This window comes from Ailuropoda melanoleuca, chromosome 18 (assembly GCF_002007445.2).
Source record: "Ailuropoda melanoleuca isolate Jingjing chromosome 18, ASM200744v2, whole genome shotgun sequence".
Taxonomy (NCBI): Eukaryota; Metazoa; Chordata; class Mammalia; order Carnivora; family Ursidae; genus Ailuropoda; species Ailuropoda melanoleuca.
The window spans coordinates 31,890,510-31,917,407 of NC_048235.1; the positions used below are offsets into that span (position 1 = coordinate 31,890,510).

At 43.9% G+C, this 26,898-nt stretch overlaps 1 protein-coding gene across 2 annotated transcripts in view; it reads left to right on the top strand.

Moving 5' to 3' along the window:
- ZMAT4 (zinc finger matrin-type 4) overlaps positions 1 to 26,662 on the top strand; it is a 466,414-nt gene extending 439,752 nt beyond the window's left edge. For both annotated transcript variants that reach the window (XM_002918539.4, XM_034647643.1), the window contains one exon: positions 26,559 to 26,662. In XM_002918539.4, the coding sequence (XP_002918585.2) occupies positions 26,559 to 26,625 (67 nt within the window). In that variant the 3' untranslated portion in view covers positions 26,626 to 26,662. The remainder of the gene's footprint in view (positions 1 to 26,558) is intronic.
- The last annotated feature ends 236 nt before the right edge of the window (positions 26,663 to 26,898 follow it).

Here is a 26,898-nt window from a genome sequence, read left to right on the forward strand (position 1 = left end):
CCCCTTGTTGTTTTCTGGGCTGGATCTGCTCTCTCTGAGATATCCAGGACAGAAAAGGAGGAGCTGGTCCTAAATGTTCCAAGTTCAAGTGGCTTGTGCTCACTGCTGTGCTGTCCATGGCACACGCATGTGCACAAATGTGCGGTGTATGAATAAGCATGTGCGTGTGTGTGCAGGTGCATACATGCATTGCTTGAAAGTCAGAGATCAATAACATCCTCTTTCTTTTACCCTCAAGAAACTTAACCTACCAGAGGAGGAACACAGTGCAGAAGGATTTATTCTTCCCTAGAAATTAATGTCATATAGAAAAACTCCTTTGCTCTAATGACTTGCTACAGCAGGCAGTTGGAACAAGCAAATAACAGGACCCGGTATCCAATGATGCAGCTCAACCCCAGCTTGCGATGCTGAGTCTGGATCCCAAGGCTACGTGTTCTGATGAAGGTCTCGTGGGACATGTATCTGACCTTAGGCAGAGCAAGCAAATGTCAATATGTTGTGGTTTGAGGGGCTAGAGCATTCTGTTTACACCGAACAGAATGGCACCTCCCTGTGCCCACCAAAATTCCTCAGACTCCCGTATTATAAACTACCTAGGGCTAGGTATTAAAGACAGCTGCTGAAAAGTAAACACAACGCAACTGTGTATGGGAGGTATAAACCCATTCTTTCCTGATCATGCATTAACATATCAAATTAGTATTAGGCACCTAGAATATTCCCAGGGAATGGGATCAGGAAGGGTGTGGTATGCCAAATAATGGCATCCCAAAGATGGTCACATCTTAATCCCTGGCACCCATGTATATATTGCCATACATAGCAAAAGGCTCTTCGCAGCTGTCATTCAGGTGGGCCCTGTGAAATTACACATCTTAAAAGTAGAGAGAGGAGGTAGAGAATNAAGTTGTTCTGGATTATTCAGGTGGGCCCTGTGAAATTACACATCTTAAAAGTAGAGAGAGGAGGTAGAGAATGAAATGTGATCCCTGAAGTAAGGTGAGGACTCAGCCTGCCACTGCTAGTTTTGAAGATGGCGGGAGGGAGCCATGAGCCAAAGCATGTGGGTGGTCCCTAGAAGCTAGAAAGGGCAAGAAAACAGATTCTTCCCTGAAGCCTTCAGAAAGGCACTGAGCCCTCCTAACATCTTGATTTTAGCCCAGAAGACTTGTGTTGGATTCCTAACAAGCTGTAAGATAACACATTTGGGTTGCTTCAAACAGCTACATTTGTGGTGTTCCATTATGGCAGCAAGAGGGAACTGATAGAAAAGGACAGTTTTCAAAGAGAAAGCCTTAAGACATTCAGAAGCCTGGGAAAGAAGCTGGCAGGGGTCAGGGGCAGGCTAGGATGATGAAGTGAGCCCTAGGAAGACAGGAGGTAGGGCTGAGGAACTCATGGAGAAGAAATACAAGATGAGGCAAATATGAGCCAAGACAAGGACGGCTCTTGCTTGAGCCCTGTGGTGCAGGGAGGTTACTCCAGGTGGTGTCAGTGGAGTCAGGGCTGGGGAGAAACAGGTGAAAAGGCCTGGCTCCAGTTCCTGTCTACACACAGAAAGAGGGAGCGGGCTGGCAGGTTGTGCCCTGGAGGCCCTGGCTTCTCTTCTAGATCATCAAAGGTATTTCATGTTCCTGTCCCAGCCACCTCCATGTTCATTCCAGTCTCACCATCAGACGTACTCCAGAAAGGACCTCCAATCTCACTAAAACTCTCGGTATTCAGTTGATGAGATTCTGTGACACATGATGTAAGGCTTGTCAAATACAGCTTCCCAGACAGAAACAAAAGGTAGGGAAAATAACTGTTTTCAGAGAGTAACCTATATTTTCAACCTGGCTGGGAGAGAAAAAAATGTTAAGTTTCAGAAACATACTGCATCTTTTTTGGGTTGCTGAAGACAAAATTTGCTGGTGTATAATTTTCAATGACAAAGGACTCCCAACTTGTAGCTTCCATGGAGAATTTTTACCTCCACTTGCTCCTGGATCTTAAGTACCATCTACAGAGTGAACACTTGGTGCGAGGTGGTAGGTAATGATGAATGAAACTACCAATGTTGATCTTTCTAGAAATTCTCTTCCCATACATCCAAACCTGCTGAACTGGTATGAAAATTATCTGAAAAGAGGGGCACTTGGTGTATTTTATACAGTGACAAGCTTTACAATCCAAGCAAGAGAAATCTTTCTCTTCTCATCCTCCTTAAAAATGCCAGAAGCGTGTACCGTCTGCATCAGGAATTGTGTGACATGAATTTCTCCAGGTGATTGGTTTCATAGGATCTTGAAGAGAGCATCCCTCACCCCTATCTCTCCACTCCTGAGAATATCTGAATGATGGACACTTTTAGCACAGCATAATATTAAGAAGTGTAATGAACAGAAAATACTACACAAAATGCCAAGAGGATAGACTACAAGAAGAATGTGGTAATTTCTAGTTACATTTGGCTATGAAACCTATTTACCTCAGCTGTCTCCATGGAGAATCAAGTCCTTTCTAGGTGGCCATTTGAAGCCCAGAGGTCCACTTAATTCAGCTTTTAGGATCCCACCTCTCAAGACCCACGTGGACTTCATGTTGTCTCATCTCCACTCTGACACTGGGACAATAGCCTCCTCTTTCCCTGGGCCAGCTGGGTTTCTGACATGCCCTAAATGCTACTGCTGGGCAGAAAACCCTCTCAAGCATGCGTTGGGGAGGTCCTATGGTTGCTATCCTCAAGAATCTGTGGGCCACAAAGAGATCTCCCAATGCCTAGATGACAATTTTCCATGTTGCTAAGAGATGATAAACCTCATTTTCCTTGTATTCTGCCACCATATTGCTTTTCCTGTTTCCACTCCATCCCTGCCCTGCCATCTGTTCTTTGCTTTTCAGGGGGATGATTTTCATCCCTGTACTGCTTCCTGGGCTCTAACCACTATACTTTGAGTTGACATGTTATTGAGTTCAGCTGCTGTCGTTGTCAGTCTGTCCATCCTAGAAGTGCTGGTATGAGGATGGTAATCTGCATTCTCCTTTCTCGTGTACCCAAAGGTTTGAGAAATTCAGCAGGTTTTGACAAAAGTCTTAGATTTCATAGATCAGAATCTTTAACACTGACCCAGGTAGTAGGATATAGTGAGGTAGAAAAAAAGGAGCAGGAAAAGGGGGAAGAGAAAGAAAGGAGGTGGAGGAAGATGAAGAAGGAGAAGGGAGGGATAAGTAGAAGGGGAGAGGACAGGAGGTGTGTGTGTGTGTGTGTGTGTGGGTGTGTGTGTTTAAGTGTTAACTTCCAAATTTGAAGAAGGAAACCTGTAAGTAGGGTTAAAACTAGCAACCAAATATAACTGGAATTGGTCCTTCGGTCCCTCCACAGGCTGATTAAGAGCACATGAAGAATATGCCAAGAATCTGTTTACCAGCAAGGCTAGGTTTCTGCCTTATGTACAATCGGCTCCCAGAAACACATAGGTCACCTTGCCATTGGCCACGGCCACAGGCATCAAAGGGAGACACTGCACAGGTGCCAAGAATGCAAAGTCATCTGTAGCGACCCTACCTGGCGAGGTTCTCCCTGTGCGGTGCTATCATGTGACTCCTCTTCCCTTCACATTCACCCTACCTCTTTTTGTGCCCTTCCTCTGTTCTCGTTGGAGACTGCGGCTGCAGAAAACTCCAAATATCATAATCAAACAGGCCTTTCAAGTCTGTAGGGAACTGATGGGTAAATGAACCACTGCAAAAAAAGCCATAGAAAATAGACATTGATCCGAACTTGGAGGTGAAGTGTGTGAAATTGTTTATAAATTGTCTGGATAATTGTAGGCACTGGAGTGGGACATTAGAGCTTCCATCCTCTCTTGTTTTTTTGCACAGCCTTAATTAACTTTCAGACAGGAAAGAGCATACTGTTGAAAGCAGAGCAGGGCTGGATTCAAATCTTGCCTTGTAATAATTACAAGTTTGATGTAAGACTAGTCACATTTTTACCAGGTCACAATTTTCTTACCTTTAAAATGGAGATAATGTTTCTTTGAGCTATTGTAGTAAGACTTCAAAGAAGTAATTTGAGCAAAGCACATGGAACAGGGTCTGGCACATACTAGGCGCTCATCCTATTTTAACCTCCTGGCGTTCCTTGGATCCTGTTAGAACAAGGACCCCGGATCTTCAAATCTTCATCCTGTATCAACTAAACTTGTTATTTTCTCCTGCAAGCCTGCTCTTCCTCCTTAACTCCCGATCCATATGAAGACTCTTGGGCTGAAGACCTTAGATTTACCCCGTTTCTTGGCATGAGATCTTCTTCCTACACTTTTCTACTTTGCTTTCTGTCCCCAGAGACATGCCTGAAAGAATGACCCCAACAGGCTCCTATGCACTTCCTTTCCATTTTGTCATGTCAATAGCGAGCCTGAGCAGGAAGTTGAGGGAGTGGGAGGATAATGACCTTATTATAAGGAACTTATAAGGACCTTGGGACTCCTTCCGTTGGGTTTGCAATATCCCTTATCAGAAGATTAACGCTCCTTTCAAGGTGGTCTGCTCTATAGGACTTGCCCCCTTGATCTGGGTAACTGCTTTCTTCCCTGTCCCTTTGAACCTCACTCCAATTTCCTGTACAGTACCTCATGATTGCCCTGTACCCTGCCAATACTTTTGTTAAGGAGACCCTTTGTAAAACAAAACAAAACAAAACACAAAAAACAAAAAGCCTCCTCAAATTATCCTAATTGGAGAAGTCATCTGTTTCTCCCTAGGAATTCTCATTGACTCAGGGCCAATATCTCTCCTGCTGCTCAATAAAGAATCTAGAAGTCATTTGAATCCACTCTCTCATACCCCTAATTCCCACCAGTCATCTAGTTCTGTCAGATATACCACACACATATTTCTGGAAGTGGACATTTCCTTTCTATTCCAGTGGTTGCCTTATTGGCTGAGATCTTGATTATTGCCAGTTTGGGTTTCCCAGCTTCCTGCCAAATGATTTCCCTGCCTCTGTGTCTACTCTTCTTCAATCTGTCCTTTCTGTTCCCATCAGAATAGTATGCAGACCCTTTCCCAGGTCCCTAGTTTTTAAAAGACGATTTCCAAAATGCACAGCAGGGCACCCAAGACACATCACAATATGGCATTTGACCAACTCCCCCACTTCCTCTTCAGTGCCTCCTCTCCTCCTGCTCCCAGCTGCCACCCCTCAGGCCATGTATAAACTCTGCAGCCCAGCTGTTTGTGGCCACATCCCAGGCAGATTCCATGGTACAGACTTGCCTTGAGAAAAATGGGAATAGCGAGAGGAAGCAATAATTGAAACGGATGGTGTTCCTCATTCCTCTTGTGCTAGATAAACATTTATCCTGAGATGCACTGAGAGACGGGAGCTGTAAACCCACCCAGCCCCCTTCTTCTGCTCTTCACTCCTTCGCCTCTCCTAGTGTGAGTGCCACCACTCAGCCTAAGGTTTGAAGATAAATACATTTTGTTGAACATGACTTTGAAACTCAAGCCAACTCCTTCAACTGCTGCTGAAATGAAGACACACAATCTTGTTTCAATTTTGGGAAACAATCTCTGTTAGATTTAGTAAGGAATGATACGTCAGTCTCCTAAGGAGTTTCCAAGAGTACTTTGACTATTGCAAGCCTCCCTTTGCATTCAGACTGGCTAATTGTCACTTTGGAATGTCCTACACTTCTCCACACCAAGGTGCTTTGTCATGCCGCTCAACTGCTAGGAGCATCCTTCCCACCCTTTCCTTACTAGATAAAACCTACACTTTCCCCAAGAGTCAGCATAAAGCAGGCAGGTGTTCTTTCCCTTCATCTTGAAAAGCCCTTAGTAGATGCTTCTGTTCTGATACTGTGCTATAACCAGTTACTGGCCTAGCTCCCCACTGAACTGTAAGTCCCTCAAGGATAGAGGTGAGTTCACTTCTGTAGCTCTTGTTACCTGCCATTTGGTCTGCTAGGGTTCCAACTATGGATCACACCACATCTCTACAGTGATATTTATAGCAAGGCTGCAGAGCTGGGTCATTTATTGAACAGGCTTCATGGCCTGAGAGAAGCATGGATACAACAGGGAACCATCAGACACTGCTCCATCCTGTCATAGGAGAGACTTTGTCATAATGTCAAGTCATGTTAACCTCTCAGAGAAGCTGGAGTGGTCAATCACTCACTCTCTTATGAGTTTTTGCTTTGCAAGAAGCTCAGTCAGTAGCATGGGAAGGTCCACTCAGCTGCTGAGTTGGAGCTTGATTAGAACTTTGCATCGTTGGTATATAAATCAGAGTCCAGGCGCGCTCAAAGGGTTTAACGAAGGGGCTGGAATCTACTGAAGGGTAGCCAATGTTACTGGGCTATAATAAAGGACCATGAAATACCCAGAGACTAGCAATAGCATAAGCATTATCACATCTAGCCTGAAGGGACCAGAGGAAGGAGCTGTTACTGGACCCCAGAAAATGGGGGTCTGCCCTATAGGAGGTGTGGCTATTAGTAGGGAAGGAGCAAGAGGGCTAAATGCTCCAAACTTTCTTATCCTTTTCAAATTCTTCTAGTACCTCCTAATGGATTAAACCAAATTGGAAACCAAAAGACAATGGATCCCTGGATGAGCAGTCCATGAGCATTGGCTCCGTGGGGCCCAGACCTGGGAGAGAAGGCTGGAGAAAGATTTGGAGGGGCAAATAAAAAATAGTGAAAGTTCATGCGGAACATTGTGAATTGTCCATCATACTCTGCAGAGTGGTCTGAAATCCTTAGGGTCTGTTATGAACTGAACTGTGTCCCTCCAAAATTCATATGTTGAAATCTTAACCCTCAAGGTGATGGTATTTGGGGGTTAGGTTCTTCCTTTGGGGAGGAAACTGGGATTAAATGAGATCATAAGGGTGGGGCCCTAAACCAATGGGATCAGTGTCTTTATGAAAGGAGACATGAGCACTCTCTCCCTCTCTCTCACTCACACTCTCTTTTCCATTCCCTTCCCCCCTCCCTCCCTCTTCACATGTACACACACAAAGAAGAAAAGCAACTATCTATAAGCAAGGAAAGAGGCCTTATCAGAAACTGAGCGTGCTGGCACCTTGTATCAGACTTCCAGCCTCAGAACTCGGAGAAAATTAATTTCTGTTGTTGAAGCCACCCAGCCCGTGATATTTTGTTATGGCAGACAAATCAGACTAAAACAGAGTCCTTGGAAAGGTAGGCCAAATTATGACAGAAGAACCACTCCTTTTTCCACCTATACCAATAAGTATGACTGGGCAAAAATTACTCCATGGGGCTTCCTAGAAAACCCAGATTTCCAACATATTGCTTGCGATATTAGATACACAAATTCACAGATGGGTAAGAAATTCAAATTTCTTTATTTCCTATAACTAATATTAATTGCTACTTTGAGTTCCAACTTTTCCAGGTAGAGAAAACTTACTTTCAGTTAATCCAAAAGCCTTTTAATATAGTGGCTTATATAATGCCAAGGTTTGAGGGTGGGCATGTGGTGTTTGATGTCTTCTTTTGTCCATGTGGTTTCCACCTGGAGCCTCTTGTTCCAGCTGCAAGGCCACCTGTGGGCTGTGACCCCATGGGCCATGTGCACATGGGAGGCATTCTATTGCTACTCTTTCCGTGCTGTGACAAATTGCAAATCTGTCTCAGACCCACCTTCCCAGATACACCACAAGACCATTGCTTTCTCCTCCTCAATTTTTCCATTTTGCAGGACTCTCCTTGGAAAGAATGGGAGCTGCAGAGGGATGTCACTGATCCCCTCTGATCTTAGAGTCTCCAGACTTTTCCAGGGTCTCAGTCACCTCCTCCCCAAGGCTTAGACATCTCCAATATTAAATTATCTTGGCTTCTCTTCTGATTCCTTCCCCTCCTTCAACCAAAAGAATCACTTATAGTCTCAGGAATTCAGAAAACTTGTTCTTTTTCCTAAATTCTTCCAAAGTCAAGAATTATTTCCCAATCTTCATTTTGCTGTATTATCCTTTTCCTGGGATGATAAAAGGAGAAATGAAATTAATAGGAAATTTGGGGTGGGAGGAAGAGGAAGCATTACCTATAAATACTATCCTCCCATACAGAGGCAATGCATGACAATTGTCACTTCATAGGAAAGCCTGGGAATGTCAGGAGTCACTCTTCTAGTGTTGCTGTGACAGAGTGGGGCCACGGTGCTATTTCACAGTGCTGCCTCTGGGTCCCACCACCCTGGTCTTTGAACACTGCCACCAGCTTAACCCTCCATCCTCCAGCACTGCCTTACTTCCTATAGGCAACGAGTGTGGGGAGCAAAAGCAACTTCATTCATTTTTCCCATGTGGGAGACAAAATCCCAAAGTGGTTAGGTTTCAGGAAAATGAATTATTTTCCCCAGTCTTGAGAAAAGAAAGGAATGGAGGCTGAGTTGTGGATAACTAGGCAGAGATGAGCTAATACTCAGAGCTGGAGAGCAGGCTAGCCCATAGAGCATTTGGGAAACTGAGGCTAGAGCACCAAGGGAGGGTCCAGAAGGGCACCAAATCTGGGCAGGCCAGATTTGGCAGACAGAATGGGGATAAGGAGCCAAGAGTTAGGGCAAGGTGATCAGAAGAAAAGTCATACCAGAGAGGTTAAGATGGCGGAGGAGTAGGGGACCCCTTTTTCAGCCGGTCCCCTGAGTTGAGCTGGATAGGTACCAGACCAGCAGGAATATCCACGGAATCAGCCTGAGACGCAGGAAGATACATCTGGATCTCTACAAATGAACATCTCCAGCGCTGAGTATCGAGGTACGAAGCGGGGAGCCGTGAAACCGCGCACAGATATCGGAAGCTAAACAGAAGGGGGAGGGAGCCGCCGTGTCAGGGCGCCGGGAAGCGGTAGCCACCTGCAAGGGGGAGTGGACAGACCGCGGACCCGCACGCTTGAGACAGCAGGCTGAGAAGGGAGCTCCGGGAGCGTACGCAGGACGGCTGGCGGTTGGCGGGCCACCTGCACGGGGGAACAGGCGGACCCACGGACGGCACCCGCGAGACAGCAGACTTAGAACGCGAGCTCCAGGAGCGCGTGTGCAGGGCGGCTGGCGGGCCACCTGCACCGGGGAGCGGGCGGACCGCGGACCCGCACTCTGGAAACGGCAGACTGAGTCCGTGAGCCGGGAGCGTGCACCACCAAGCATCTCACGGAGCTCCGGAGCTCCGGTGTGCTCACTGGATCGAGGCTGAGACCGGGAGCTCCGGGAGCGTCCGCGGGGCGGCTGGCGGCTGGAGGGCCACCTGCACGGGGGAGCAGGCGGACTCGCGGTCAGCACCCGTGAGACACCAGACTGAGACGGGGAGCTCCGGGAGCCCGCGCGGGGCGGCTGGCGGCGGGCGGGGTTGGAAACACAAAGGACAGAGACGTGCCGGCCCTGGAAGTGAGGGCTGGGACGCCGGGTGTGGGGCGCACAGCCCGGGATGCTGCAGGGTTGAGCAGCACCAACAGAAACAGAGTTAAAGTGGCCAGAACATCAGTGGAGAACGATCCGCGATCCCTCTGTTCTGAGACAGAGGCTGAATTTCAGCCGCTGCTGCTCTCTCAGAAGAGGCATAGCAAACCGCCAGGGAAAGCCGCCAGAGAACAAAAGCCCGGAAATACCGGCTCACAGGGTGCCCATCCCCATCCCCCCTCGCAAGGGACACAGAGACTCTACCCAAACAGGGTTTTCTGAGTACCTGCAGGCAGGCCCCTCCCCCAGAAGGCAGGCTGAAAAATCAAGAAGCCCACAACCCGGAGCGCCTGAGTGGCGCAGTCACCAAGCACCTGTCTTCGGATTAGGGTGTGATCACAACGCTCCGTAAGGAGTCCTTCATCGGGCTTCTCCACCGGGAACCTGCTTCTTCCTCTCCCACTCCTCTGCTTGGGTTCCCTTTCTTGCTGACTGTCTCTCTCTCTCTCAAATAAATAAATAAACTCTTTAAGGAAGAAGCCCACATCCCTAAGATCTCTATAAAACAAGGGCGCACGGCCTGGGTCCCAGTCAACACTTGGGCTCTGGACAACCCTGCAATCTCTCTTCATCAGAATGACGAGAAGGAGAAGTCCCCCCCAGCAAAGAAAAGATAATGAGTCTGTGGCCTCTGCCACAGAATTGGCCTCGGCCACAGAATTAATACATATGGATGTATCCCAATTATCAGAAATGGAATTCAGAGCAACAATGGTCAAGATGATGAGTAAACTTGAAAAAAGCATCAGAGAAAGCGTTGCTGAGAATATAGAATCCCTAAGGGCAGAAATGAGAGCGAATCTGACAGAAATTAAAAACTCAGTGGGCCAAATACAGTCAAAACTAGAGGCTCTGACGGCCAGGGTCACCGAGGCAGAGGAACGCGTTAGCGAATTGGAGGATGGGTTAGTAGAAGAAAAAACGAAAATAGAAGCTGGTCTTAAAAAAATCCACGCCCACGAATGTAGATTACGGGAGATTACTGACTCTATGAAACGATCCAATGTCAGAATCATCGGCATCCCTGAAGGGGTGGAGAAAAACAGAGGTCTAGAAGAGATATTTGAACAAATTGTAGCTGAAAACTTCCCTAATCTAGCAAGGGAAACAAGCATTCGTGTCCAAGAGGCAGAGAGGACCCCATCCAAGCTCAACCAGGACAAACCTACGCCACGGCATGTCATAGTGCAATTCGCAAATATTAGATCCAAGGATACAGTATTGAAAGCGGCCAGGGCAAAGAAATTTCTCACGTACCAAGGCAAAGGTATCAGGATTACGTCAGACCTGTCTACAGAGACCTGGAATGAGAGAAAGGCTTGGGGGGGCATTTTTAAAGCTCTTTCAGAGAAAAACATGCAGCCAAGGATCCTTTATCCAGCAAAGCTGTCATTCAGAATTGATGGAGAAATAAAGACGTTCCAAAATCGCCAATCATTAACCAATTTCGTAACCACGAAACCAGCCCTACAGGAGATATTAAGGGGGGCTCTATAAAGGTAAAAAGGCCCCAAGAGTGATACAGAGCAGCAAGTCACAACCGATACAAAGACTTTAAAGAGAAATGGCATCATTAAAATCATATCTGTCAATAATCTCTATCAATCTAAATGGCTTAAACTCTCCCATAAAACGCCACAGGGTTGCAGATTGGATAAAAAGACATGACCCATCCATTTGCTGTCTACAAGAGACTCATTTTGAACCCAAAGATGCATTCAGACTTAGAGTAAGGGGATGGAGTACCATCTTCCACGCAAATGGACCTCAAAAGAAAGCTGGAGTAGCAATTCTCATATCAGATAGACTGGATTTTAAACTAGAGGCCATAGAGAGAGATACAGAAGGGCACTATATTATTCTTAAAGGAAGTATTCAACAAGTGGATATGACAATTATTAATATATATGCCCCCAACAGGGGAGCAGCAAGATACACAAGCCAACTCTTAACCAAAATAAAGAGACATATAGATAAGAACACAGTAATAGTAGGGGACCTCAACACCCCACTATCAGAAATAGACAGAACACCCTGGCAAAAACTAAGCAAAGAATCAAAGGCTTTGAATGCCATACTCGACGAGTTGGACCTCATAGATATATATAGAACACTACACCCCAGAACCAAAGAATACTCATTCTATTCAAATGCCCATGGAACATTCTCAAGAATAGATCATGCTCTGGGACACAAAACAGGTCTCAGCCAATACCAAAAGATTGAAATTATCCCCTGCATATTCTCAGACCACAACGCTCTGAAATTGGAACTCAACCACAAGGAAAAACCTGGAAGAAACTCAAACACTTGGAGGCTAAGAACCATCCTGCTCAAGAATGACTCGATAAACCAGGAAATCAAAAAACAAATTAAACAATTTATGGAGACCAACGAGAATGAATACACAACGGTCCAAAACCTATGGGATACTGCAAAGGCAGTCCTAAGGGGGAAATACATAGCCATCCAAGCCTCACTCAAAAGAATAGAAAAATCTAAAATGCAGTTTCTATATTCTCACCTCAAGAAACTGGAACAGCAACAGAGGGACAGGCCTAACCCACTGACAAGGAAGGAGTTGACCAAGATTAGAGCAGAAATCAATGAATTAGAGACCAGAACCACAGTAGAGCAGATCAACAGGACTAGAAGCTGGTTCTTTGAGAGAATCCATAAAATTGATAGACCACTGGCAAAACTTGTCCAAAAACAAAGAGAAAGGACTGAGATTATTAAAATTATGACTGAAAAGGGAGAGGTCACGACCAGCACCATTGAAATTGCAAGGATTATTAGAAACTTTTATCAACAGCTATATGCCAAAAAACTAAACAATCTGGAAGAGATGGAGGCCTTCCTGGAAACCTATAAACTACCAAGACTGAAACAGGAAGAAATAGATTTCTTAAATAGGCCAATTAACTATGAAGAAATTGAGTCAGTGATAAACAACCTTCCAAATAATAAAACTCCAGGCCCAGACGGTTTTCCTGGGGAATTCTACCAAACATTCAAAGAAGAAATAATACCTATTCTCCTAAAGCTATTTCAAAAAATAGAAACAGAAGGAAAGCTACCAAACTCATTCTATGAGGCTAATATTACCTTGATCCCCAAACCAGGCAAAGACCCCCTCAAAAAGGAGAATTACAGACCGATTTCTCTAATGAATATGGATGCCAAAATCCTCAACAAGATCCTTGCTAATAGAATCCAACAGTACATTAAAAGGATTATCCATCATGACCAAGTGGGATTCATACCTGGGATGCAAGCATGGTTCAACACTCGCAAATCAATCAATGTGATACATCATATCAACAAGAAAAGACTCAAGAACCATATGATCCTCTCAATTGATGCAGAAAAAGCATTTGACAAAATACAGCATCCTTTCCTGATTAAAACCCTTCAGAGTGTAGGAATAGAGGGTACATTTCTCAATCTCATAAAAGCCATCTATGAAAAGCCTACTGCAAGCATTATTCTCAATGGGGAAAAGCTGGAAGCCTTTCCCTTAAGATCAGGAACACGACAAGGATGCCCACTCTCGCCACTATTATTCAACATAGTACTAGAAGTCCTTGCAACAGCAATCAGAAGACAAAAAGGGATCAAAGGTATCCAAATCGGCAAAGAAGAAGTCAAACTGTCTCTCTTTGCAGATGACATGATACTCTATATGGAAAACCCAAAGGAATCCACTCCCAAACTATTAGAAGTTATAGAACAATTCAGTAAGGTGGCAGGATACAAAATCAATGCCCAGAAATCAGTTGCATTTCTATACACGAATAACGAGACTGAAGAAAGAGAAATTAGGGAATCCATCCCATTTACAATAACACCAAAAACCATGCGTTACCTTGGAATTAACTTAACCAGAGACGTAAAGGACCTATATGCTAGAAACTATAGATCACTTTTGAAAGATATTGAGGAAGACATAAAAAGATGGAAAAATATTCCATGCTCATGGATTGGAAGAATTAACATAGTTAAAATGTCCATACTACCCAGAGCAATCTACACTTTCAATGCTATCCCGATCAAAATACCGAGGACATTTTTCAAAGAACTGGAACAAATAGTCCTTAAATTTGTATGGAACCAGAAAAGGCCCCGAATCTCCAAGGAACTGTTGAAAAGGAAAAACAAAGCTGGGGGCATCACAATGCCGGATTTCGAGCTGTACTACAAAGCTGTGATCACAAAGACAGCATGGTACTGGCACAAAAACAGACACATCGACCAATGGAACAGAATAGAGAACCCAGAAATGGACCCTCGGCTCTTTGGGCAACTAATCTTTGATAAAGCAGGAAAAAACATCCGGTGGAAAAAAGACAGTCTCTTCAATAAATGGTGCTGGGAAAATTGGACAGCTACATGCAAAAGAATGAAACTTGACCACTCTCTCACACCATACACAAAAATAAACTCCAAATGGATGAAAGACCTCAATGTGAGACAGGAATCCATCAAAATTCTAGAGGAGAACATAGGCAACAACTTCTATGACATCGGCCAGAGCAACCTTTTTCACGACACATCTCCAAAGGCAAGAGAAATAAAAGATAAAATGAACTTATGGGACTTTATCAGGATAAAGAGCTTCTGCACAGCCAAGGAAACAGTCAAAAAAACTAAGAGACAGCCCACGGAATGGGAGAATATATTTGCAAAGGACACCACAGATAAAGGACTGGTATCCAAGATCTACAAAGAACTTCTCAAACTCAATACACGAGAAACAAATAAACAAATCATAAAATGGGCAGAAGATATGAACAGACACTTTTCCAATGAAGACATACAAATGGCTAACAGACACATGAAAAAATGTTCAAAATCATTAGCCATCAGGGAAATTCAAATCAAAACCACACTGAGATACCACCTTACGCCAGTTAGAATGGCAAAGATAGACAAGGCAAGAAACAACAATTGTTGGAGAGGATGTGGAGAAAGGGGATCCCTCCTACATTGTTGGTGGGAATGCAAGTTGGTACAGCCACTCTGGAAAACAGTGTGGAGGTCCCTTAAAAAGTTAAAAATTGAACTACCCTATGACCCAGCCATTGCACTACTGGGTGTTTACCCCAAAGATACAGACGTAGTAAAGAGAAGGGCCATATGCACCCCAATGTTCATAGCTGCATTGTCCACAATAGCCAAATCATGGAAGGAGCCGAGATGCCCTTCAACAGATGACTGGATTAAGAAGCTGTGGTCCATATATACAATGGAATATTACTCAGCTATCAGAAAGAACGAATTCTCAACATTTGCTGCAACATGGACGGCACTGGAGGAGATAATGCTAAGTGAAATAAGTCAAGCAGAGAAAGACAATTATCATATGATTTCTCTCATCTATGGAACATAAGAACTAGGATGATCGGTAGGGGAAGAAAGGGATAAAGAAAAGGGGGGTAATCAGAGGGGGGAATGAAACATGAGAGACTATGGACTATGGGAAACAAACTGGGGACTTCAGAGGGGAGGGGGTGGGGGAAGGGGATAGACTGGTGATGGGTAGTAAGGAGGGCACGTATTGCATGGTGCACTGGGTGTTATACGCAACTAATGAAGCATCAAACTTTACATCAGAATCAGGGGATGTACTGTATGGTGATTAACATAATATAATAAAATAAAATTAATAAAAAAAAAAAAGAAGAAAAGTCATACCAAGAGGAATGTGGCCGACGGGAATGCAGGGCTTTGAGCAATATGGTTTTGGGGCCTATTGGGCAGTGGTGGTCTAAAGATCCAGCATAAGGGCCCAGTAGAGAAAGAACCCACACTGTGATTAATGCAAGCTTTCCTGAAGCTTTTGGGAAGCACTCCCTGCTCCAGCCAAGCATCTGTGGTTGGAGGAAAATATTTTGTCAAAGACAGAGTAATATTTTTATATATTTATGATATCAAGTGTGGAACTGAACAGGCGTTGTGCTTATGAGTATATACGTATAACAGGTCTCTCCAGCCTAGGAGGCATTTTATCTCTTGTTTTTATGAGCCATCTGGACAGGAAGGATCACAGAGAAATCCCCCAAGTTGCCAATGACATTCAGCATTTCAGCCTTTCCTGGATGTAAACCAGTAAGCAGACAGATAACAGATAAACTCTACAAAGGTCTCTGCCCGCTTTGCTAGGTGAGGGGTCTTGAGATGAAGACTAGCTGGCTCTTTTCCAAGTCATCTCACAAAGTGGCATTACCTTGATGAATTCACTGTGCCCATGGGATCCCAACTTTGTCATTGTCCTGAAGTCAAGATGGAAGCAGGGACACTGACTCACACTAACCAAATTAAAAACAAAACACATCAGGAGATTGAAAGCTTATTAGTACACAGTGGAAGTTATTTTGATCCAATGAAAGGAATTCTCATTTCTCCTCCCGGGGACAATCCCTTCCTGGAAAGGTCAAAATAATAACTCTCAAGTTGCATGGTAAGCAGAGAATCAGAGCAAAGGATATGGAGAGTTTGAGAGATTTTATCCAGGCCATGGCGTGGTATGATGAATCATTTTTGCCCTTTGCTACAGAACACCTCTCTAATAATTAAATTAAGGTTGTCTTGCAGATTCAGTGTCTTCTCAGCTTGGACAATGCTGGAAAAACACTGCCAAGTTCTGTCCCGTTGAGCTATACTTACTGTGATCCTGACTGTTCCTTTATGTTCATGCATTACAATACAATTGATTAGACTTTTGTTTACTAAATATTAACCACATTCCTGTCCTGCATGTCTGAGATCCAGGTCACCTTGTGTGGAACTGGGGGACAATGCAAATCCTTTGGTCACATATTTACAGACAGGCTCTTATTTACTCATCCAGATTTCTAAACATCGTGTGTGGATTTTACTAGTTGAATCCTTAAAAGCTAATCTTACTTCTCTTATCTTCAAGATCCTAGGGGACATCTCATAGTTCCTCCCTACACCTACAACATAATATTCTGTTAGAGGGCTGATAAACAATAGTGTAAACAAGGGGGTACATTTTAGGAAAGAATGTCTATGTGTTACCCATAATATAGGTAGGGCACAGGGCATTGTTTATAATCCATTATAAACAAGGGTATCCCTTTAAGTTTGAAAGGGGTTTCATTTAAGAAAAAACTCTTTAATAAACTCTATAAGACAAAATTACAGAATCAATTTCCCAAATAGGAGATACAGGTTAAAAATAGAATGGGCACACAGGGGTGCCTGGGTGGCTCAGTCAGTTAAGTGTCTGACTCTTGATTTCAGCTCAGGTTATGATCTCAGGACTGTGAGATCAAGCCTCACATCAGGCTCTGAACTCAGCAGGGAATCTGCTTGAGACTCTCTACCTCAACCTCTCCCTCTGCCCCTCCCACTCACACATGCTCTCTCAATAAAATAAATACATAAATCTTTAAAAAAAATGTAATGAACACAAATTTTTGATAAATTCTTGACAGACTTTTACAGATTATTAAAGAAAACAGTGGAGTCTGGAGGTCATGAGTAGCCCTCGAAGCTGTTATCGGTGAAAATAACCAGGCACTGCCTTTAAAAGGGATGATGCTGCCCTAGGTGGACTATGACCCAGAAAGGCAATTTCTGCTTTGCCTCCTCACCTCCTGGGCATTAGCAGGTCAGGTTTCCTGAAAAACAAACAGACTTAGATGTGGGTGCAGAAGTTTTCCTACAGAAGTGCTTTCGAAATCACTACCTAAAAGAAGTGAGGGAAGCACGATGAGGCAGCAGGAGAAGTTGGGCCATCATCTGCCAGCAACAGGGACAGATCTCCCTGAGTCTTGCGAGAGACTCTGGAGCTGGAATGGTCCTTTGCAGTTGTCTCGCACTGAGATAAGGGCGTCTGGCCTTTATTTAACCTCCCATCCCATGGGGAAGGAGTGTGACCTTGTGTCAAGTGGCTTTCTTTGACTGAAGGCAAAGCTGAGAGAGGGACCCGGGGAGAGCCTTCAGCCACTAACACTCCCAGCAACTGGGGAAATACGTGTCCCAGTCCCGGTCAGTGCACCGGAACATCCAAACAATGGGTGCTCACAGACTCTGACTGATTCGCAGTGTCTGGCCTTGCAAGCTGGGGACAAATCCATTGTAGCAAGTGATATATTCTGAGTCTGGTGTATTGTTAGCTAAGAGATGACAGCACTGTGTGAAAGACATTCCCAGAGTACAGTGACCATTTCACTATAAAAGCATTAGGTTTCCTGTGTCAAACAACCTCTCCCTGACAAACCAAAAGGAGCTAACATGTGACACTGCCCAGCGAGCCTCTTGCCCTGCTCCATATTCCTAGAGGTAGGATGGTGCAGTACTAGCAATCTGGAAGGCTGCTCCAAGGGGTGACAGGGCAGAAAACACACTGTTCAACTGTGACCCTGATCGTGGTAGGAAGATGTGAAAGAGGAGCTGGTCATCTGCTTGTAGGTCACCTCAGAGAAACTGATGAGATGGACTCTGGTATCCAGTTCCTATCCCTTCCCCTACTCTGGCAGCGGTGCCCTTACTGAGACTCTCCTTCACCTCTGTCCCTCTCTTACATCACACCACTATCGGGAAATGACAGGACATGCATTAGCATTAAGGTGCAGATGACTCACAATCATTGTTCTCCCCCACCCCAGGAAATATTTAGCTTAAGTCTCTGGCAATCAGCTACAATGCAGATGGGATGTTGGCCATATTCCTAACAGGACAAGGCAGGGGATCACAGAATTTCTGGAAAATATGGAAAGAACAAAGAGTTGACTGCCCATTATTCTTTTCTTTTTTGCTAACAGAAACCCAATTTTATTTTGAATGGCATGTGCTAAGCTATTTCCCCAGCTCCCATGTAGTTAGATGTGGCCAAATTGATGCAAGTAACAGTCACTGGGAGAAGCACAGAGGAAGGAATTTTAAATCAAGCTGACTCTGCTGGCAGGCTTTACTTTTGTTCAGCACCTCTCTTTCCTTCTTCTTCTTGCTGGGAATGTTGAAGGTGATGGCTGGAGAGTCAACAAACCCTTCAAACAATGAGGTAACCTTGAGGATGATGGTGCAGAGGGTACAGGCAGCTAGTCCCAGGTAGTCTCTAGAGGTGTATCAATCCCAGACCACCTACTTCATTCACGTGAGAGAAAAATGAACGTCTACCCTTTTTAGATGGACTATGTGGGTTTTCTGTTACATGCAGCTGAGATACATTTCATAATTGATACAAAATTTGGTTGCTAGAAATAGGATGCTACTAGAGACAACAGAACTGAAAATACCAACCTGGCTGAATGGAGGAGAGGGGGAGGCAGAACTTAAGGAGTCCAATATCGTAATCTGAAAACCATGCTGCCCTTGTTACTGCAGTGGTGAACCGTTTTGTCAGTCTATTGCCTACTATGCCTTGGAAGTCAGACTGCATGTTGGCCAAGGTTGAAGTTGGGAAAATAGTAGGAAAATTAAAAATGTTGGTATGCACTAGCCTCTTCCTGCTGCTTTCTGTAGAGTCCTACAAGACAGAAAGAAACTCAGAGTGGAGCTAGCCATACCATAAACACAGATGGTGAGAAATACCAGTTTACTGATGGAGATATTCCTGCCTATAGTCTGCAAGCTGGGTAGAATAGGAGTCTCGTAATTTAGGTCTTGCAGGGTTGAAAAAGCCAAACGCATTTGTACCTCAAATTGAAGCAGTTATAAGTAGTGGCTGTAAAATTGCTGTATTTACAGCAGATAAGACTGATATCCTTTCTTAGGAAGTTAGGAACCAGCTGAAAACATAGGATTAAAGGTATTACATTCCTGTCCAAGCTCATTACATCTGATGAGTCCAGGAAGTGAACATTATTTTGAGAAAGCAAGGCATAGCAGAGCACAGAGGATGGTAAGTAAAAGAGGAAACCCTTCCTGCTTGAAAGCTCTTCTTAGCCTATAAGTACTTTGTGGACAAAAAAGACTAGTGGAAGCCTGGTCAACTTAAGAGAAAACAGGATAATAATCATAATAAACCTAAACAGGGCCATCAGTAGCCTGAGACTTTCCTATCTTCAAAGCAATCTCTGGGCCCCAAAACTGCACCAGCAGCAAGTGGGCTAGGAGAGATACACAGCCCTCCAAGATAGGACGCTCCACTACCTACTTCAAAGGTGGTCACAGAGGATGATAAGCAATCATAAGACTCTAGCATGCAGGGTTGGGGCAACAGAGTAAGAGAGACAAGGAAGAGAGTTCTTCCCAGAGAACAGAACTGAGGCTGCCTGATAAACAAATGCATCGCACACTCCACTGAAATCCTCCACTGTGGGGCTAAGGGTCCTTACTATTTTTACCCAAAAAGAATTGAAATTGTTATGGATTTCTGTTTCTCAGTCTCCCCTTTTCCAAATAGAAGGTTTGTGCTCATTTGCTTGTTTTAATGGCAATACCCCATTTCTTCTTCATCCAGGTGTGTTGATAGAGCAGGTAACTTGCTTTTAGGTTTATGTGCAACTGGATCACAAGAAGAAAGACCCAGATTTGATGCGAAGAACTGCACATTGTCCAGATACTTTGAGCTAGATAGAATCTGATACGAATTTTGAATTGACTCTTTCAAGGAGGTGGTGAATATCTTTTATGCATAGTCTTTATGGATATTAGATAGCAAAGGGGTAGACTATGCCAGAAACAGTTGCTTAACCAGTATTCATTCTCCTCTTCTTTCCTTCTAACAGAATTTGAATGCTCTTCGAGACAATGTCCCCATTGAGGGTGGGGGATGGAGGGAGAGAGAGAGATAGTACTTTTAACAAATTTCCTTAAAGTTAAGGGTGGTTAATGAAATGTAAGTGGTGGTCATGGGGGTCTTCCAAGAAAGCTAATTAAAAGGGAGAATGCTTCCTCTGAGAGGCACGCTCTTTTGCATGTCCTCTTTTCCCTCTTCCTGCCGAAAAGATAGAGATAATGGCTGGAGCTCTGCCAATCAGCCTGGCCATCAATCAGCCTTGAGTATGGAGCAATGCTCTAAGATGGTGGAACAGAAAGAAGGAGGTTGTCTCCCTACAAACTATGCCTATATACTAGTCTTCTTTACCTGGTATCACTTTTTCTTTTCTTTTAAAAGAGAGAGGAAATAAATCCATTTTATTTAAGCCACTTGGTATTTTCTATCATCTTCAGATTAATCAAGTCCTATATGGTAGCAAGGATGAGCACTGCCTTCACACTTCACAAATCATTGCTTGCTTATATTGCCCAGCCATAAAGCAGACCTTGGTAGTCACAGAACTTCCAGCCTGAACAGTCCACATATACTGAGCCTGAAGGTTCTAAAAGCCCATGTTTAGAAGGAACTAGGAAATAGGTCACATGGGTCATGATCTTTGAAACAAAGCAGGCTGTGCACAGGCCTTGTACATCTGCTGGGCAACAGAACTGTTGATAGGCTGAGACATGGGACAGACAGACATTAGGAGAGCTTGTGTTTAAGCCAGCTTGCTAGGAGTCTATGGAGCCTAGATGCTTGGTCCCCTAACTCTTTGTCTTATTGAAAGCACTGTATCAGTGTCATTGAAAAAGAGGTCTAAGTCTCATGGCCTAGCAGAGAGAAAATTCTAGGTCCTTTCCAGTTTAAGTTAAGGCCATGTGAGAATAGGCACTATAGCATATTGCCTGATTTCATTTTTCCAAAGTAATAGGGATCTTGTTGTTGCTGTACGAAATTGCCAAAACTTAGTGGTGAAAAGCAACACAAATTTATTCTCTTATAGTTCTGAATGTCAGAAGTCTGTAAGGGTCAGCAGAGCAGTGTTCCTTCTGACTTTAGGGGAGAATCTATTTCCTCACTTCTTCTACAAGCTTCCTGCATTCCTTGGGGTGTGGTCCCATCCTCCATCTTCAAGCCAGTCATGTAACATCTTCCCATTTCTTTCTCTGTCCCTCTCCTTCCATCATCACATTGCCTTCTGTCTGACTCCAATTTTACAAGCTTCTTCTATAAAGACCCTCTGATTACATTGGACCCCCCCCCCCAAATCTAATCTCCCTCATTTCAAGATCCTTAACTTAAGCACAACTGCAAAGTCCCTTTTGCCATATTAGGTAACATATTCGCCCGTTCCAGAGATTAAGACACGGACACACTGAAGTCAACTTGATATCCTCTTGACAGGTCCACGTTTCCCAGATCCCTAAATGTCTCTCTCTGCAAGCCTCTCCTATTACCTGAATTTTTTGTCATTAAAACTTTTATCAAGAGCCCACTGTTAAAATAAATGGACCCCTTGCAGTGTTAATGTACAAAGCTGCCAGCTTTTCATCAGATACCTTGTCAACTTGTACCTATCTTTGCAAAGAGGAGAAACAGGATACAGGCCAATTAAATATTGTTAAGGGAAAAGTTGATATGAGAAGTCTTATTGCCAGTGTGAGCCTACACAGGACACTGCTGTAGAGACCCTAAACAAGATGGAGCCATCAGGGGTCACTTCATAACAATCCAGTAATGGGAGTAAATGAAAGCAGTGTTCAGGAAGAGAAAGAGGATATTAGATAGACATAGGAGAAAAGCAGGGCCTTCTTCTTTCAAGATTGTCTAGGGATAGTCCTATTGGCAATAGCTACCATTAATTACATTTTCTTATATGCCAATGTAGTAGACTGAATTATTGGTCCCAGTTCTTCATACTTCTTCCCATTCAAATCTATGCCCTCAACCATGCAACTTCACAGTGCACCACCAGCAAAATAAAAATATATTTCCCTGGTTCTTGATTTTGGACTCATCCGTAAGAACAGTTTGGCCAACAGGATATCACAAGGTAAGAAAGAAGCAGGGGTTATTGAGCTTACTTCTTTGGGCTTGTCATCTCATGCCATAGACATAGAAAACTATTTCTGTCCAAGGAGGATGAGAGAAACGGCGCACCTTGATGTAACTTGCAGCTCCGAGTTGCCCCAGTTGATCCACAGACATATGAGAATGCCACTGAGATTTTCTGATTGTTTAGGTCACATTACTTAATTTCCTGAGTGAGTCCAAAATTGTTCTAAGTGTTTTACATGTATTAATTCATCTAAACCTCACTCTGATCTTACAAAGTAGATACTATATTTATTTTGCAGATGAGGAAACCAAAGCATTAGGCCATTAAGAACCTTGTTTAAAGTCATGCAACTAATAGACATTGGAGCTACAGTTTTAATTTAGGTAGTGTATCCATTAGTTCTTTTTTTTTTTAAGAATTTATTTATTTATTTGAGAGAGGGAAAGAGGGAGGGAGAGGGAGAGAGAATCTGAAGCAGACTTTGTGCTGAGTGTAGAACCAGACATGGGGCTCAGTCCTACAACTGCAAGATCATGAGCTGGCCTGAAAACAAGAGTCAGATGCTTACCAACTGAGCCCCCAGGTGCCCCATCCACTTAGTTCTTAACTACAGGATCAGATTGGGGCATGGCTAACTCACAGTTTTCTTTCTTTCTCTTTTCTTCTCTTTACAGCTCATTTTCAATCTGTTTTAAAACATCAGAATTTTAAATCTTTTTGTGAGCATATCAGATGAGAAATCCACTGGGCTGAGTCTGAGGTTCTGGGCTTTTATCCTACTACCAATAAGGAATGCAAGATTGTCCCGATATAAGCAAATATTTTATTTGTCAATTCATTACCCTCATTTTCAAGGCCTGATCTGGTGAACAATATGCTGGAAAAACAAGGACATGTGCCTAGAAATCAACCACCGTGTGACTCAAATGACGGCCAGGGGACATCTAGTTTCAGAAGGCTAGTTATGTTGGAGATTTTTAAAAATTAATACCTTCTTTCTTTGCCTCAAACTCCTGAAAAGGTTAGTTTTATTCTCTTCAGAAACTTTTAGAAGGTGAGTTTGTAGGAGGATGAGAGAGCCCTAGGAAGTTGTTATCTACAAATAAGACAATAGGAAACCAAACCATGAACAAGAACATAGATAAATGTAGATACCGGAGAGTCAGATTCTTATGAGGTGAAGAATTAACAGATTCTAGAGGGAGAGCCACAGAAGTTCTGATGCTTCCAAATAAAAGATAGGAAGCTAACAAGTCTAATGAGACCCAGAAGAAATAAAAATGTAGGTATTATTGACCAGAGATAGTGAAAATGAGGACTTTTTAAGATTTTTTTTTTTTAATTTAGTGACATATACGACACCTGCTATCTTTTGTCTGGCACTGATTTGTAAAAACCATTAAAAGCAAGCTGATAATGTTATTGTGGGAAGTGTCAAGGGAGTGGAGAGCCAGGAAGACTATTTCTACTGCTCAGTCTTGGATGATGATGATGATACTGATAGTAATGATGATGTCAATCAACATTTACTATATTAAGTTCATTATGGAATTGCTCAATTTAAATTTTTTAAAGCAACCCTGTCAGGGAGATTATATCTCTTTTACTGATGTGGAGTTTGAGTCTTATAGCGGTTAAATCATTCTCTGAAGTCACAAGGGTAGTCAATGGTGGAACTAGTGTTTAATTACAGAAGGTTTGACTTAATGTCTCTTAAGAAACAAACAAAGAAACTCTTGAAAACAGGGAAAGTGGCTGCCATTTTGGAAAGAAAAGGATATGTGACAGATTTCCTTGAAATTCTGGGATAGATGGAAGGGCACACATATTATTGACTGGTGAGGAAACCTGTCATATATGTGTAAAAGGATAATCTGTTAAGTTTTGAAAGCCACATCTCCCTGACTAACCAGGATGAATATATTAGGGACCTCAGTCTTCCCTGGCCTCTAATGTGTTTTTCCAGACTATCCAACAGAAACTCTATACTCTCTCTGCCTGACACATTGATTCTTTGCTTTTCAGAATGCACCCTCATGCAGGGGGAGGGCTGGCCATGGCTGGCAGGGGATGGCATTAGAACAGGGGCAGACGTATTCTGTTGCACCCTCATGCAGGGGGAGGGCTGGCCATGGCTGGCAGGGGATGGCATTAGAACAGGGGCAGAAGTATTCTGTAGGCCAAGGAGCCAGAGCAGGGAGTTCTTCCCAAGACAATGGGAAGTACCAGGGCGACAAGAACAGACTAAGTCAGCAGCAGCAGAGAAAAATAGTTCTGAAGGAGCCAGAGGCATATATAGAAGTCAAATCTTGGAGGGTCTCTTGGGTGGTGCAGTCCATTATACATCCCACTCTTGGTTTTGGCTTAGGTCGTAACCTCAGGGTCGTGAGATCAAGCTCTGCATCAGGCTCCGAGCTCAGCACAGAGTCTGTTTGGACTTTCTCTCCCATTCCCTCTGCCCTTCCCCTCTCTCTCTTTCTCCCCACTTCTCTCAAATAAATAAATAAATCTTAAAAAAAAAACCAAGGTCAAATTTGGAACCAGAAAGTTGAGACCAAGAAACAATAAGCTAGGTGAAAACTCGGTAGGCAGCCTAGACAGCTGTTTTAATGCAGTTTGGTGTTTGAAATTGGCTTCTATAAGCCTGCAGAGCATTGTGAATGAATGTGTTGGTCCAGTGTAAAGGACCAGGCTTGGATTGACACTGGTTGGAATGGGGCCAAGTTTAAACCCTGCTCTGTTTGATGGAGGCCTAAATTCTGGGTTCACAGCATGCCAATCCCTCTCTCAGGAAACCTGTTCTTTACGCTACTAGCTGCTAGCTGGAATCAAGCCCAGCTATGAGCTGGCCATCAGGAAGCACAATGTAATCATAATCTCTGATCATAAGGATCTTCTATAATTTTTATTTCTGCTGCAGCCTCTTTTTAACCAATCCCGTTAGTCTGTACTCCCAGACACCAACACAAGTCCATGTGACCTCTCCACTGCACTCCCCCATTGCCTAGACCCAGGTCTGCACACATATCAGTTTTTCCTGGCTCTGTTTCTGTCACCTCTGGTCATAAGCATGTCCTAGGTACAGAGGGGAATCTTTCGAGGACAAGAGAGATTGTTTGTTAAGGGTAATAGAGTTGACAGAATGAATAATGTCCAAAGTACCTGTTTCTTTTTTTCTTTTCTTTTTTCTTCTTTTTTTTTTTTGCCTGTTTCTCTCAAATTAATTCTCCCCCCTCCTCTTTTCTAGCATGTCTTGTGTTGTAAGAAGCTGAGCCTGAAAACTACATTTCCAAGGCTCTCTTGCTAATTTGTTGAGTTCACTAATGGGAGTCGCTGGCAGGAGACTGGAGGGCAGAAGGAAGGGAGAGGCCAGGGAATTTCTCTCCTTCACTCCCTCTGCTTTGGGCTGCATCTCTGGAAGTGACTATGTCTCCCCCATGGTGCCAGCTCCCCTCAAACAATCTTCCTGTGGCCCGGCTGCTACCGACGGCCCCTGCCATGGGCACAGTTTCCCTGGATAGCTCTGGCTCCTAAGTCCTGGTAACGGCATCTCTTCCCTGTGTTTCTCCAGCTCTACGGGTGATAGGAGTGTCCGAAATTGCCAACTCTGTGAGTTATCTCACAGTGCTTTCTTTGAATTTTTACCTCCTCCCATATCTTCTATTTCCCCATACTAAATTATTTCTGTTGGCTGGATCCTGCCTGATACACACTAAAAGGCAAATTCAACCAGAATAGGGAAAGGAAAAAGAGAAAGTGGAGAGAAACGAGGATTGCCTGGCATTGAAGCTGACTTTGGAATTGCTGGTGTTTCCCTGGGGTTGACCCTGATGCTGCCAGGGTGGGTAGGGGGCTGAGTGGGGCCACTGGAGGCTCTAAGAGGAGTGCTCACTAAATTCTACAGATTGCCCAGGGCTCCCTGCTGCCATGGGGGGGCCAACAGTACCCCAACCCAAACTTTCCAAGAAGGGATTGGTCTGGGCCACCTTCCTTCTGTAAGTGGTCTAGAAACGCCCTGTTTTCAGGAATTTTTTTTTTGTCGGGATTCAAATACTGTCATAAAATATCTTCATCACAATAAAAATGCAAAGTACAAAGTTGTCGTTCTGCACCACATCACAGAAGGATGCGGAGACATTATTCAAATGTGTTCAGGGCAATTGCTGCACATGCACTTGCAGGCTGACAGGGACTTAAAAATAGCACATTCCATTAAAAGGAAAAAAAAAAGAAAGACTCTTTGGTAACAAAATAAGTGACTGTTCTCTTTGTCCCTTTTTTATACAGACACCAGCCTCCTCGCCAGACTCTGCAGAGTTGCAATTTTCCAGGAAATGTGAGGGACAAGCACTAGTTGTAGTAAGGGGACCTACGGAAGGAGGAAGAGACAAAGCGAGGGACAGAAGACCTTAGAACCACCATCCTCTCCTGCTGCCTGCTGCCTCCTCAGCCCTTGCACAACTTACCTGCCACTGCCTAGGTACCGGGGATAGCTGACGCTGCAAGCAACTGCGTCAAGAAATGCTGTGGTACGTGGAATTAGAGAGGGAGGTTAACCAGGGCACTTTGTAGAAAGTTCAAGTTGTCAGTGATTTAGAAATTTTTTTTAACTTACCCACTTATAGAT